The sequence below is a fragment of the Hyla sarda genome, chromosome 6 (assembly GCF_029499605.1).
Source record: "Hyla sarda isolate aHylSar1 chromosome 6, aHylSar1.hap1, whole genome shotgun sequence".
Classification (NCBI taxonomy): domain Eukaryota; kingdom Metazoa; phylum Chordata; class Amphibia; order Anura; family Hylidae; genus Hyla; species Hyla sarda.
Genome location: NC_079194.1, coordinates 260,332,189 through 260,347,583, shown reverse-complemented (window position 1 = coordinate 260,347,583; position 15,395 = coordinate 260,332,189). Strand labels below are relative to the sequence as shown.

Sequence of the window (15,395 nt, the reverse complement as noted above, 5' to 3'; positions counted from 1 at the left end):
ACTACAACTCCCAGCATGCACTTTAGCTGTTTGTGCAAGCTGGGAGTTGTAGTTATACAACAGCTGAAGGTACGCTTTTCCATTAAAAAAATGTGCCTCCAGCTGTTGCAAAACTATAAGTCCCAGCATGCCCATAAGGGAATGCTGGGAGTTGTGGTGGTCTGCCTCCTGCTGTTGCATAAGTACAGCTCCCAGCATGCCCTTTTTGCATGCTGGGAGCTGTTGCTAAGCAACAGCAGGAGGCTGTCACTCACCCAACTCCTGATCCACGCACAGGTCAGTCCCTCGCCGCCGCTGCCGCCGCCGCTGCTCCTGGTGCCCCGATCCCAACATTGACGGCGGGGATCGGGATCCCCAGCTCCCGGGGTCCACGTCCCGCACCTGCTCACGTCTTCCGTGAGAGGGGCGGAGCGGGTTGCGGGAGTGACACCTGCAGCAGGTGCCCTAATTGGGCCACCTCACCCCTGCTGGCTATGGCTGTTTGGGGCCGTCAGAGACGGCCCCGATCAGCCAGTAATTCCGGGTCACCGGGTCACTGGAGACCCGATTGACCCGGAATCTGCCACAGATCGCTGGGCTGAATTGTCCAGCGATCTGCGGCCATCGCCGACATGGGGGGGGGGTCATCATGACCCCCCTGGGCAATATGCCCCGATGCCTGCTGAACGATTTCAGCAGGCATCGGGCACCGGCTCCGCTCCAGATGGCTGCGGGGGGCCGGGAAAGCACATGACATTCTCATACGTCATGTGTCCTTCAGGACTCGGAAATGGAGACGTATGAGAACGTCATGTGTTGATGGTATGGGGAACTATGACTGATGCATTAACTCTGTGATTTTTTGCCCATTGAAACCAATAGGCCCATTGTGGTCTATGGGGATCTCATGGCATATAAAACAGTAAGATAAGCAGCACTGTCTTGGCAGCACAGTGGATGGGAGACCACCGTGGGTTAGAGTCCTGGGTTGGGACAGAGTGTTACAGTGTTGTGGTTTAAAGGGTTACTCCTTTTTTCTTTTAAATCAACTGGTGGCAGAAAGTTAAACATATTTGTAAATTACTTCTATTCAAAAATCTTAATCCTTCCTGTACTTATTAGCTGCTGAATACTGCAGAGGAAATTCTTTTCTTTTTGGAATGCTCTCTGATGACATCTTGAGAACAGTTCTCTCTGCTGACGTTATTATAATAATAATGCATTATTTATTGTTGCCCTTAATGGGCTTTGAACCCAAGTCCCCAGCACTGCAAGGCAGCAGTGCTAACAACTGAGCCACCATGCTGCCCTTAGCATACATCTGCTCTACATGGTTACAAAAATGGACAGAGATGTCAGCAGAGAGCACTGTGCTTGTGATGTCATCAGTGTTCCAAAAAGAAAGGAATTTCCTCTGTAGCATTCAGCAGCTAATAAGTACTGGAAGGATTACGATTTTTTAATAGAAGTAATTTACAAATATGTTTAACTTTCTGCCACCAGTTGATTTAAAAGAAAAAAGGTTTTCACCGGAGTACCCCTTTAACTTTACTTTCCTGGAAAAGCTGCTGAGTTGCCCATAGCAACCAATCAGATTGCTTCTTTCATTTTTCACAAGGCCTCTGCAAAATGAAAGAAGCGATCTTATTGGTTGCTATGGGCAACTGCACAACGCTTTCTCTACACTGGTTTTGATGAATCTCCCCCATAGAGGGAGATTTATCAAAACCTGTCCAGAGGAAAAGTTTCTGAGTTGCCTATAGCAACCAATCAGATTGCTTCTTTCATTTTTCAGAGGCCTTTTCAAAAATGAAGGAAGCAATCTGATTGGTTGATATGAACAACTGCACAACTCTTCCTCTACACTGGTTTTTCGCATATGTACATATTCGCGAATATTGAGCCCTCCCTTCTTTAATGGCATAGGGAATTATGACTGGTGCATTAACTCTGTAATTTTTTGCCCATTGAACCCAATAGGCCCATTGTGGTCTATGGGGATCTCACGGCATGTAAAACAGTAAGATAAGCAGGACAGTTTTGGTAGCACAGTGGAATGGGAGACCACCACGGGTTCAAGTCCCAGGGTGGGACAGTGTTGTGGTTAAACTTTACTTTCCTAGAAAAGCTGCTGAGTTGCCCATAGCAACCAATCAGATTGCTTCTTTCATTTTTCACAAGGCCTCTGCAAAATGAAGGAAGCAAACTGATTGGTTGCTATGGGCAACTCAGAAACTTTTCCTCTGGACAGGTTTTGATAAATCTCCCTCTATGGGGGAGATTCATCAAAACCAATGTAGAGAAAGAGTTGTGCAGTTGCCCATAGCAACCAATCAGATTGCTTCTTTCATTTTTAAAAAGGCCTCTGAAAAATGAAGAAAGCAATCTGGTTGCTATGGGAAACTCATAAACTTTTCCAGGAAAAGCTTCTGAGTTGCCCATAGCAACCAATCAGATCGCTTCTTTCATTTTGCAGAGGCCTTGTGAAAAATGAAAGAAGCAATCTGATTGGTTGCTATGGGCAACTCAGCAGCTTTTCCAGGAAAGTAAAGTTAAACCACAACACTGTAACACTCTGTCTCAACCCAGTACTCGAGCCCATCGTGGTCTCCCATCCACTGGGCTGCCAAGATGGTCCTGCTTATCTTACTGTTTTACATGCTGGGAGATCCCCATAGACCACAATGGCCATTGGTTTCAAAGGGCAAAAAATCACAGAGTTAATGCACCAGTCATAGTTCCCTATACCATGAAATAAGGGAGGGCTCAATATTCGCAAATATGCGCATACATTTTCACATACGCGCAAAAAAACGAATATTCAAAATTACGAATATATAGTGCTATATTCGTGAATTCGCGAATATGCGATATTCGCGATTAAAATTCGAATTGAGAATATTCGCGAACAACACTAGTGATGACACAAAACAAACGTAACCATGTCATAGAGAATTTTTTGACTCCTAATCCCACATACTATCCAATAAATTCCAGGTGTGAAGGCCATGGATGTGTTCCAGTTACAAGTGGAAAATGATCTTAAGAACCTCATTAACTCTCCTTCCACATTCAAACATAATCTCAATAGTATCCAACGACAGGCACTACAAGATCTTCTGAAAAATGATGCCATTGAAATAAGAAAGGCGGACAAAGGTGGGGCAGTAGTAGTGCTTGATAAAAAATGTTTATGAGAGATGCATTTTGTCACAGCTAAATGACTGAGTTACCGTATTTATCGGGGTATACCACGCACCGGCCTATAACACGCACCCTCATTTTACCAAGGATATTTGGGTAAAAAAAGTTTTTTACCCAAATATCCACGGTAAAATGAGGGTGCGTGTGTGCGCGTGTATACCCCGATACACCCCCGGGAAAGGCAGGGGGAGAGAGGTTGTCACTGCCCGCTTCTCTCCCCCTGCCTTTCCTGGGGTCTAGAGCCCTGTTGCCGGCCCTTCTCACCCCCTGGCTATTGGCGCCGCTGCCCGTTCTGTCCCCCTGACTATCGGTGCCGGCGCCCCGTTGCCGGCGCCGATAGCCAGGGGGAGAGAAGCGGCGCCGACAGCCAGGGGGAGAGAAGGGGCAGCGGCACCCATTGCCGGCGCCGCTGCCCCGTTGCCTCCCCCCATCCCCGGTGGCATAATTACCTTTTGCCGGGGTCGGGTCCGCGCTGCTGCAGGCCTCCGGCGTGCGTCCCCTGCGTCGTTGCTATGCACGGCGCGGCGCACTGACGTCATGCGCCGCGCCGTGCAGCGCATAGCAACGACGCCGGGGACGCACGCCGGAGGCCTGAGGCAGCGCGGACCCGACCCCGGCAAAAGGTTATTATGCCACCGGGGATGGGGGGAGGCAACGAGGCAGCGGCGCCGGCAATGGGTGCCGCTGCCCCTTCTCTCCCCCTGGCTGTCGGCGCCGCTTCTCTCCCCCTGGCTATCAGCGCCGGCAATGGGGCGCCGGCACCGATAGTCAGGGGGACAGAACGGGCAGCGGCGCCGATAGCCAGGGGTAGAGAAGGGCCGGCAGCAGGGCTCTAGACCCCAGGAAAGGCAGAGGGAGAGAAGCGGGCAGCGACGGCCTATCTCCCCCTGCCTTTCCTGGGGGTGTATCGGCGTATAACACGCACATAGACTTTAGGCTAAAAATTTTAGCCTAAAAAGTGCGTGTTATACGCCGATAAATACGGTACTTATCAAGCACTCACATCCAGCCCTATGATACAAGTCATCCATAAATTACAATTACTCTTGGATGAGGGATTACATCTCGGAGTCATAAACCAATAGCAATATTACTAGTGTCCTGTTTTTCATTGATTCTCTAAAATCCACAAAAATGTATTTCCGCCACAGCTCCGCCCCATTGTAGCGGGTAGAGATGAGCGAACTTTTCAAAAATTCGATTCGGCCGATTCGCCGAATTTTCCCGAAAAGTTTGTTTCAATCTGAATTTGTTCGCGGCAAATCGATATTAAAAACGGCTATTTCTAGCCTACATACAGCCTCTATAGGGGTATAGAACACTTTGCTGTGTCCTAAAACGCATATGGAGTGTGCTGGGGTAGTGAAATAATACTGTTATTCAGAATAGCATGCAGATTACCGGCATCGCTTAGAATCACTGCCGCACAGCAGCACAATGACAGAGCCTGGTGTTGGCATCAGTGTCAGGAGACCATATAGTGACTGAATGACATAGCATGGACATGTTGGCAGCAAGAGAAGACCATTTAGTGGCTGAATGGCACAGCATGGAGTTGGCTGATGCACTAGTACACTACACACCAGGGCTTCACAATCCCCCCCAAAAAAACAACACAATATATGAAATTTTTGACAAAGATTTCTCATTGGTAGCACCCGCTATCCAAAAATTTGAAATTAACAGACCCAGGCCCCACCTCTGCGGCATCAGTAACCCATATTTTGCCTGAAGGACACAGCCTGGAGTTGGCTGATGCACCAGTACACACCAGGGCTTCACAATCCCCCCTCCAAAATCAACACAATGAGAAATTTTTGTCAAAGATTTCTCATTGGTAGCACCTGCTATCCAAAAATTTGAAATTTCCAGAACCAGGCCCCACCCCTGCGGCATCAGTAACCCATATATTGCCTGCATGACACAACCTGGAGTTGGCTGATGTAAGAGTACACACCAGGACTTCACAATCCCCCCCAAAAAACAACACAATATATGAAATTTTTTACAAAGATTTCTCATAGGTAGCACCCGCTATCCAAAAATTAGAAATTTCCAGACCCAGGCTCCACCTCTGCGACATCAGGAACCCATATATTGCCTGAAGGACACAGCCTGGAGTTGGCTGATGCACCAGTACACACCCGGGCTTCACAATCCCCTCCAAAAAACAACAACATTTTAGACATTTTTTAAAGAAATACCTTTGTTTAAGAACAAGCGCATATCCAACAGTTCACAAGACTCTATAATGCAGGACGGTGGACCACCCAAAGACATTCTTCTCAAAAATAATAAACCACACAATGTTTGAAATTTTTTAACAAAAACTAATTCAATATGTGTGTAAGCGCATCTGTCTCCAAAAGATCAGATCACCAAAGGACTTTTTTCGCCCAAAATGATGAAGCAGAGTTAATCCCTGTCCGTAAATTTTCATAAAAAAATCACACGCAACAAGCGTTCCGTTGTGTAACGATTAGCATTCTGGAAAATTCAATTTTATTACTGATAAAATTATCAGTAAATAAAAAAAAAAAAAAACACTACCCAAGAGTGTTTAATTACCCCATACATTGCACCAGGAGCAGTCAAGAGTAGGCCTCAGCAGTACCCAAGAGGCTTTAATAACCCCCTACCTTTGCACGATCAATTGCGAGATCGAGCAATACCAGGTGTGTTATGCCCTCTGATTTCCGGGGCTGCAGGCGCGCTCCACTGAACGGATTAGCGTGTCTCTATCTTTCATCGACCGTTGCTGGTAACCCGCTATCTCCCAGAAAGGTAAGCTGCCGCGAAGCAGGTGGTCTCCCCCGGGCACGTTTGGCTCCAGAATTTCCACTACTGCCACACAACGCTGACTGCCAACCGTGCTACCGCCTTGCTGACTCAAGGGCAACCTGCAACTCTCTTCTCCCGATGATGAACCCCCCTTCTCCTGAGATCGAGCAATAACAGGTGTGTTATGCCCTCAGATGTCCGGGGCCGCAGGCTCGCTCCACTGAACGGATTAGGGTGTGTCCATCTTTTTTGGTAGCACCCGCAATCCAAAAATTTAAAATTCCCAGACCCAGGCCCCACCTCTGCGGCATCAGGAACCCATTTATTGCCTGAAGGACACAGCCTGGAGTTGGCTGATGCCCCAGTACACACAGGGATTCACAATTCGCCCCAAAATCAACAAAATTGTATACATTTTTTTTTTTAATTTACAACTTTGTGTAAGCACAAGCGCATATCCAACATTTCAGAAGACTCTATAAGGCAGGACGGTGGACCACCCAAAGACTTTCTTCTCAAAAATATTGAACCACACAATTGTTGAATTAAAAAAAAAAAAAATTGAAATTCCTAGACCCAGGCCCCACCTCAGCTGCATCAGTAACCCATAGATTGCCTGAAAGACACAGCCTGGAGTTGGCTGATGCACGAGTACACACCCGGGCTTCACAATCCACCCCAAAAAAACGCAATTTTTTTTTAAATTGTCTGACAAAATACCTTTCTGTAAAAACAAGCGCATATACAGCAGTTCAGAAGACTTTATAATGCAGGATGGTAGACCACCCAAAGACATTCTTCTCTAATATAATAAACCACACAATATGTTCAATTTTTTTAAATAATTGAAATTCCAAGACCAAAGCCCCACCTCTGCAGCATCAGTAACCCATATATTGCCTAACGGACACAGACTGGAGTTGACTGATGCACGAGTACACACTACACACCCGTCACCCGGGCTTCACAATCCACCCCAAAAAAACACAAAATTTTATTGAAATTGTCTGACAAAATACATTTTTTTTAAAAAAAAACAAGCGCATATACAGCAGTTCAGAAGACTCTATAATGCAGGATGGTGGACCACCAAAAGACATTCTTCTCAAAAATATTAAAACCACACAATGTTTGAAATTTGGTTACAAAAATTATTACATGTGTGTAAGCGCATCTGTCTCCAAAAGATCAGATGACAAAAGGATTCTAATCACCAAAAATGATTAACCCCTTAACGACGCAGGACGTATATTTACGTCCTGCGCCGGCTCCCGTGATATGAAGCGGGATCGCGCCGCGATCCCGCATCATATCGCGTCGGTCCCGGCACTCATCAACGGCCGGGACCCGCGGCTAATACCCACACATTGCCGATCGCGGCGATGTGTGGTATTAACCCTTTAGAAGCGGCGGTCAAAGCTGACCGCCGCTTCTAAAGCGAAAGTGACCCGGCTGCTCAGTCGGGCTGTTCGGGACCGCCGCGGTCAAATCGCGGCGTCCCGAACAGCTGGCAGGACACCTGGAGGGCCCTTACCTGCCTCCCCGGTGTCCGATCGGCGAATGACTGCTCCGTGCCTGAGATCCAGGCAGGAGCAGTCAAGCGCCGATAACACTGATCACAGGCGTGTTAATACACGCCTGTGATCTGTGTAAAAGATCAGTGTGTGCAGTGTTATAGGTCCCTATGGGACCTATAACACTGCCAAAAATTTTTTTTTTAAAGTGTTAATAAAGGTCATTTAACCCCTTCCCTAATAAAAGTTTGAATCACCCCCCTTTTCCCATAAAAAAATAAACAGTGTAAAAAAAAATAAACATATGTGGTATCGCTGCGTGCGTAAATATGCACTGCGTAGAAACGGAAGCCCCCAAAAGTTACAAAATGGCATTTTTTCTTTGATTTTGTCGCACAATGATTTTTTTTTCCGTTTCGCCGTGCATTTTTGGGTAAAATGACTAATGTCACTGCAAAGTAGAATTGGCGACGCAAAAAATAAGCCATAATATGGATTTTTAGGTGGAAAATTGAAAGGGTTATGATTTTTAAAAGGTAAGGAGGAAAAAACAAAAGTCCTTAAGGGGTTAAGCAGAGTTAATCCCTTTCCATCTATTTTTTTTTTCATTAAAAAATCACACGCAACAAGCGTTCCGTTGTGTAATGGTTAGCATTCTGCAAAAGTCAATTTTATTACTGATAAAATTACCAGTAATTTTAACAATAACACTACCCAAGAGTGTTTAATTACCCCATACATTGCACCAGGAGCAGTCAGGAGTAGGCCTCAGCAGTACCCAAGAGGCTTTAATAACCCCTTACCTTGCCCGATCAATTGCGAGATCGAGCAATAACAGGTGTGTTATGGCCTCAGAGGTCCTGGGCCACACTAGCGCTCCACTGAACGGATTAGCGTGTCTCCATCTTTCAAGGACAGGTGCGTGTTGCACGCTGAAACCAGTTCGTGATAGGGATCTGTGATTGCAATTATTGAACCTTAAAATGAGGAATTACCAGTAAGTGAGGGTCATAAGCTGGTGTTGATTAAGTCACTGCCCTTTGTACACACCGCCCGTTGCTATAAGCGATTGGATTAGTTAGTGAGTTGGTTAGTGAGGTCCTCGGATCGGCCCAGGCGGGGTAGGAGAAGGCCCTGGCAGAGCGCCGAGAATTTAGCGATCATTGTTGAGATTTGCATTAAGCATGTATTTAGCTACTTCTAAACATCCAAATATTGGGTGTTAACGGGAGCTCAGGCCTATTGCTGCGACTCCTGCTGCCACTCACCCCAAGTCTGCTGCCAACTCTGCCTGATGTATGTAGGCCTCTGCCCCTTCTCTGTGCACGTCCTGCCACTTCCCTGCCTGATATACTTAGTGCGTTTATGAGGGTATAGAACAGCATCAGGCGATTACTTACGGCTGTCCTTTCAAAGTATATAGGCCCTAGACAGAATAACAGTTACTAAATAGTACACTCCTTTGTTGTATGTATGCCCTTTGCAATGGTGAGCGCACTGGTATGCGTATTTCCACGCAGAAACATTTATTTTTTTTAAATACACCAGCAGGTGTATACTAATGTGTGGAATAGCACTGAACTTAGCACAGAGACAGAATAACAGGTAGTAAATAGTACACTACTTGGTTCTATGTATGCCCTTTGCAATGGTGAGCGCACTGTTAAGCGTATTTGTACGCAGGAAAACCTTTTTTTTTTCTTTAATACACCGGCAGGTGTATAACGTGTGGTATAACACTTAATTTAGCACAGAGACAGAAAAAAGGTGGTATATGGTACGCTATTTGCTTGTATTTAGGCCCTTTGCAATGATAAGGCCACTGAAAAAGCGTATTTGTACACAGGAAAAACGTTTTTTTCTTTAATACACTGGCAGGTGTATAACGTGTGGTATAACACTGAATTTAGCACAGAGACAGAAAAAAAGGTGGTATATGGTACGCTATTTGCTTGTATTTAGGCCCTTTGCAATGATAAGGCCACTGAAAAAGCGTATTTGTACACAGGAAAAACGTTTTTTTCTTTAATACACTGGCAGGTGTATAACGTGTGGTATAACACTGAATTTAGCACAGAGACAGAAAAAAAGGTGGTATATGGTACGCTATTTGCTTGTATGTAGGCCCTTTGCAATGATAAGGCCACTGTTAAGCGTATTTGTACGCAGGAAAACCTTTTTTTTCTTTAATACACCGGCAGAGTAACAGGTGAAAAATGGCAGAGTAACAGGTGAGTAACAGGTGAAAAATGGTAAAAAGGCAGTAAAGTCCACACTAATATGACTTATTTGTGAACAGCAGCAGGACCCAACAGTGCAGCACCACTAAAAAAAAATTGTGGGATTAAACCCTAAATTGCACTCTGTCACACAATTCTGAGCAGCAGAAGATTTGTGGAGCAAAAAAAAAAACTCAATTGGGCTGAAAAATGAGGAGATAAGATGCTTCAGAAAGTTCAGGCAGCTTGGAGATCTGTATGAGGCAGCTGACAGCTATCTGCCCCTCTCTGCTGCAATGCTCAATAACGTGAATAGGAGGTTTAGCTATCAATGATCCTTCTCAGAGTAACAGCACAGCGCTCTGCACTCCTGTCTTTCCCTAATGCTGATGTGACTAGCAGTTGCAGTATAACGCTGTGGTATGAGCTATTCACACACACACAGTCACGTCCTCTCCATCTGAGTGCATAGATGAAATGAAGAGAGGCAAGATGGCCGCCGATTATATAGGGGCTGTGACATCACAGGGGTCAGTGAACACTGATAGGCTGCATCTCACATGTGATTCAGGGTCATCCCGCCTACCTTCATTCCCGCCGCTGTTTCCCGCCCTCCCATAATCCCCTGCCCCATGTACTCACATGTGGACCCGCCATCTTAGGTCTCCAATAGCCTGGAACGCTGTAAAATGGAGTTTAATGAAGCGATTCGTGTGATAGAATCGTTGCGAATCGAATTTTTCCAGAAATTCGTAACGAATTCGGGTTCGTCAACTTCGTTTCGCTCATCCCTAATGGTGACTATTCAGACATAATGGTTTGTGGCATTGAAAAAGTGCACCAACCGAAAAGGGGGGGAGATTGGACACGTATGGTGCAGTCCAGAGAAGCGTTTTGGATTTTATCCCTAGACACACGTACCCCTAGGGGTCTTAATTATCGTAATGACCTCATGTACATATATTAGTTTGTGAATGGGTCTGTGTATAGTATATGAAAATTATTACATAGGGATAAGACCGAGAGGGTGGTGTTGATTGTAAAAAAATTTATTATTATTATAATAGGATGTTCAAATATGAAGCAAGTGTTGGACTTGATGGACCCCTGGTTGGACTTGATGGACGTATGTCTTTTTTCAACCATGCTAACTATGTAACTATGTAACTATGTAGAATGTGTAATGTAGCTGTGGGATATGAAATGTAACTGCATCAAACTGAGCAGAATGTGTCAAGTGTATTGATAACTGTGTGTTGAGTGTTAGAAAGCGCTGTGTGTTGTAGCTAGTGACAATATATCTAAAATAAAAATGTAACTAAATGACACTAAAGCTAAAGGTCCAAGGTACAAGAATATTTAATCAAATAAATCATCAAGACAGTGTGGAGAGGGAAATGCAGGGCCCTTGCACTCCTCTCCTATACACACAATACAAATAATTAAGATAATAAAGGAAAAAAAAATAATGAATGGGTATGGTATGCCACAGTTCTTATGTGGGAATGGCTTAAAGTCTTGATTTCAGAACTACAGTTTGCAACCTCTGGAGCTACATGAAAAATAGCCCACTGTTTCCAGAGTATCGCACGGCAGCAATAGAACAATAGAAAAATAGGACAGACAAATCCTCCAATGCTGTTACTAAGTCCAATGATAGTGCAGTGGTACTTCCCCTTATGGTGGCACAGCGGTCACACAAGTCAGGTGGGGGAAAGTGCCAGGATAGCTGTAAGGCGGCTCGGTGGTCGCGGTCTATGTTGGGCGGCTCGGCGGCCGCAATCTAATTTGTAAGCCTTACGGTATTATGTACCGCTTACCCGATCATAGAGGGGCTGGGGTCCTCGGTGTCCTGATGGCTACGGCGGAGTGGGTTCCAGCGGCGGGGTCTGTCTTCCAACAGACCGGTCACTGGCTGAGCTCGCCGCCTCCAAGGTTGATTCACCGGTCTCCCTTCCTTGTGGTGGTATCGGCCTACGTTGTGAGAGGACAGTGTTGTCGGAGGTCAGATGGTTGTAGGTAAGTTGGTTGCCTGATAGCGATGTAGTACTTTCCAAATGGTAGATGTAGTTCTTTTTATGATGTGTGTCTGTGGCAATAAGATCTTATCTAATGCTTTCTAACACTCAACACACCGCTATCAATACACTTGACACATTCTGCTCAGTTTGATACGGTTACATTTCATATCCCACAGCTACATTACACATTCTACACAACACTTGCTTTATATTTGAACATCCCATTATAATAATAATACTACCATTTTTCACAATCAACACCACCCTCTCGGTCTTATCCCTATGTAATAATTCTCATATACTATCCACAGACCCATTCACAGTCCTTGAGAACCTCTCCATTCTTCTACTTTCAATTTTTTCCAAATTTAAGGTGGGTTGAGGATACCACCAGGCGAAAGTTCCCGGACCATCACACAGATTGAGTACATCCACATCAAATTATTTTCCATTTATGAGTTTACTTCATACCATTCTTTTTGTTTTTTGCTTTTGTTTTGTTTTGTCTGATAACACCTACTCATAGCTTTTGTAATAATAGTCTCTTGTATGTATATATTTGGGTAACACTCATTTGTATAATCCATGAGGTTGCTACTTAAAGGGGTATTCCAGGCAAAACCTTTTTTATATATATCAACTGGCTCCGGAAGGGTAACCGGATTTGTAAATTACTTCTATTAAAAAATCTTAATCCTTCCAATAGTTATTAGTTTCTGAAGTTTTCTGTCTAACTGCTCAATGATGATGTCACGTCCCAGGAGCTGTGCATGATGGGAGAATATCCCCATAGGAACTGCACAGCTCCCGGGACGTGAGTCATCAGAGAGCAGTTAGACAGAAAACAACAACAACTCAACTTCAGAAGCTAATAACTATTGGAAGGATTAAGATTTTTTTTATAGAAGTAATTTACAAATCTAGAAAACAAGAGAGTACTCAGTCCTCAGTCTCCCACCTGTACAAACAGGTATGTGATGGAGGAATGGATTCACTAGACAATAATTATAAAATTTATTTATACAAATATAACCAATCCACAAACCGCAGGGCCCTACAGATGTGTAATGGGATTACAATAAAATGTTCAATAATGGCTTCTGCCCATATTCAATCATGCAAAGATTGAGTTTGAATAATACAAATAATAAGCGATAATCTACTAATGACAAGAAAAAAGAATAAAAAAATAAAAATAAAAAAAGAATAAAAAAGATAAAAAAAATTTTATCTCTAAGAATGTCCTGAAAGAAAAAATATTTTGGTGGCCGTCCTGTAACAAAAAAGAATGATGTGGCAAATCTCTGGATATCGTATATCAATTTCATAAATAGCTTGTGACAGTTCCGTAGACAATTTATATCCAAGGACAAATTATAACAGTTTTTAATCCTGGAAAGGAAACATATAATATTTCTCCTGTAATAGTATTAAACTGTATATTTTCTGGCACGATCAAGTATATAATCGTCTCCGCTATTAATCCTGAAAAGGAAAACGTTCTCGGCACTGTGTGCCACTCACCACCCTCAAAGTTCGGGGTCCCGGTATCTAGAAGTTCAGTCCATACGCTGGAGGCTGCAGAGGTACCGTGTCTCAATGCAGTCGCTGCTCACAACGCGTTCCTCGGTAATCCCCGTTAGCGTCAGCTGACCTCTAGAGCCGGTGTGAGCCGTATACAGGCAGGTAGATAGAGGCTCCAAGGGGGGTTTCAATGATGATGCAAATTAGCGGGAATTCATACACAGAGCTTAGAAGGTCATGCTGGGACTTATAGTCCATACCGCTGAGTGGAGATAGATAGTCTCTTATTTCTGTCACAGCTGTAACAATAGATGTTCCTTCAAAAGTCATCCAGATAATGTCCAAAAAATGTCCAAATAATTAATCCATATAAATCACAGGTAAAACGCAAAATATGAATAGAGCAGTAGTCCAAAAAACTTCAGATCTCAAAACAAAAACCAAACGCGTTTCGGGGTTGATATACGATATCCAGAGATTTGCCACATCATTCTTTTTTGTTACAGGATGGCCACCAAAATATTTTTTCTTTCAGGACATTCTTAGAGATAAAATCTTTTTTTATCTTTTTTATTCTTTTTATAATTTTTTAATTTATTTATTTTTATTCTTTTTTTATTTTTTTAATAATTTTTTCTTGTCATTAGTAGATTATCGCTTATTATTTGTATTATTCAAATTGAATCTTTGCATGAATGAATATGGGCAGAAGTCATTATTGCATATTTATTGTAATCCCATTACACATCCGTAGGGCCCTGCGGTTTGTGGATTGGTTATATTTGTATAAATACATTTTATAATTATTGTCTAGTGAATCCATTCCTCCATCACATACCTGTTTGTACAGGTGTGAGACTGAGTACTGAGTACTCTCTTGTTTTCTATATTTATACCATTTTTGCTTTTCTGGTGAAAAAGCATCTCAGTTAACCTCGTCCCCTGTTTTTTGTAAGCTGCACACAATCGATACTATTTTTTAATTTACAAATCTGTTTAACTTTCCGGAGCCAAAAAAGCCAAAAAAGTTTTGGCCTGGAATACCCCTTTAATTAGACTGCGTTATTTCTATCCATGTCTGAACACGATCCTTTTCATTACTAGTTTTTCTCTTGCATTTACATATATTAATGTCGTTTTTAGTTACTAGCTACGTAGATCATTTGTAGGTAGTCCACTGAACTAGTAGAGCATAATTTTGTGCCCGCTTTTTGATGAGAGATCATACTAGCATTTTTTGACCAGGAATTTTTTGGAGTCCTATGGTTTAATTCTATACTATTCATCATCCTAAGAGGTTAAATGTGTTTATTCATATTTTCCTTGTTTATATAGTTACATTTACACATAATAAAAATTCTTCCATAACAGCGTTAGGAGTATTATTTAATTATATACATTTCTTCTTATAGTCTTCTGTATTTATTTATTTTCTCCAGGTCTGCGTTTACAACTTCATTGCATCGAGTGCACAGTCATATACATTAGGTTTGGCATTTTGTTTAGCCGTCACCTGATGTAGACGCTTGTTCACACCAGTGCATTCTGTTTCCAATGACTACTAGGGAACTTTCACTGATGCACAGGTCCAATACAGGTCTTCCACATAGCCCATTTTATATGGAGCTATGCTCACCTGACATCCACCAGAACTGCTGTCACACACCGGCTCATGTGGATGGGAGGACCCAGATAACTACTTTTATCAGGTACACTATAAAAACCAGCACAGTTCTGTTTGTTACTTGCCATGATTAAGGACCCCTTGCTGGTCCGAAACGCTTTGGCGTGCCAGTTTTAACTCCTATCTATGTTTTAATGGACTGAATTAAAGCTTGAAATGTTAACAGTCTGCTGAGAAGCCAGATAGCTGTCCATTTTCCCACTATTTGTGCCACGGGCAGGCAGCCCGCATCTCCGAGCTCCAGCGCTATTTATTCACATAGCTTGGCGTCTCTGTGAAAGGACTACATTGGGCTATGTGGTGAGTGAGCTGAGTGGCTTCATTTATATTCGACATCCGACACCCCCAGTCAACAGTCGGTGGGTTCCTCAAACTCAACCCTCAGTTGGCATGGACCTCATTCTGCTGCTGCCACCTCCAATTTCTGTCATTGTTCTGCTCTATGGTCTCCTCATGCTGATGCTGCCAC

At 43.5% G+C, this 15,395-nt stretch overlaps 1 protein-coding gene across 1 annotated transcript in view; it reads left to right on the top strand.

Moving 5' to 3' along the window:
- The first annotated feature begins 250 nt into the window (after positions 1 to 250).
- The window catches only part of LOC130276986 (uncharacterized), a 92,873-nt gene continuing 77,728 nt past the window's right edge, over positions 251 to 15,395 (top strand). The window contains exons 1-2 of the mRNA XM_056527092.1: positions 251 to 276; positions 2,977 to 3,138. Coding sequence (XP_056383067.1) covers positions 2,988 to 3,138 — 151 coding nt within the window. The 5' untranslated portion in view covers positions 251 to 276; positions 2,977 to 2,987. The remainder of the gene's footprint in view (positions 277 to 2,976; positions 3,139 to 15,395) is intronic.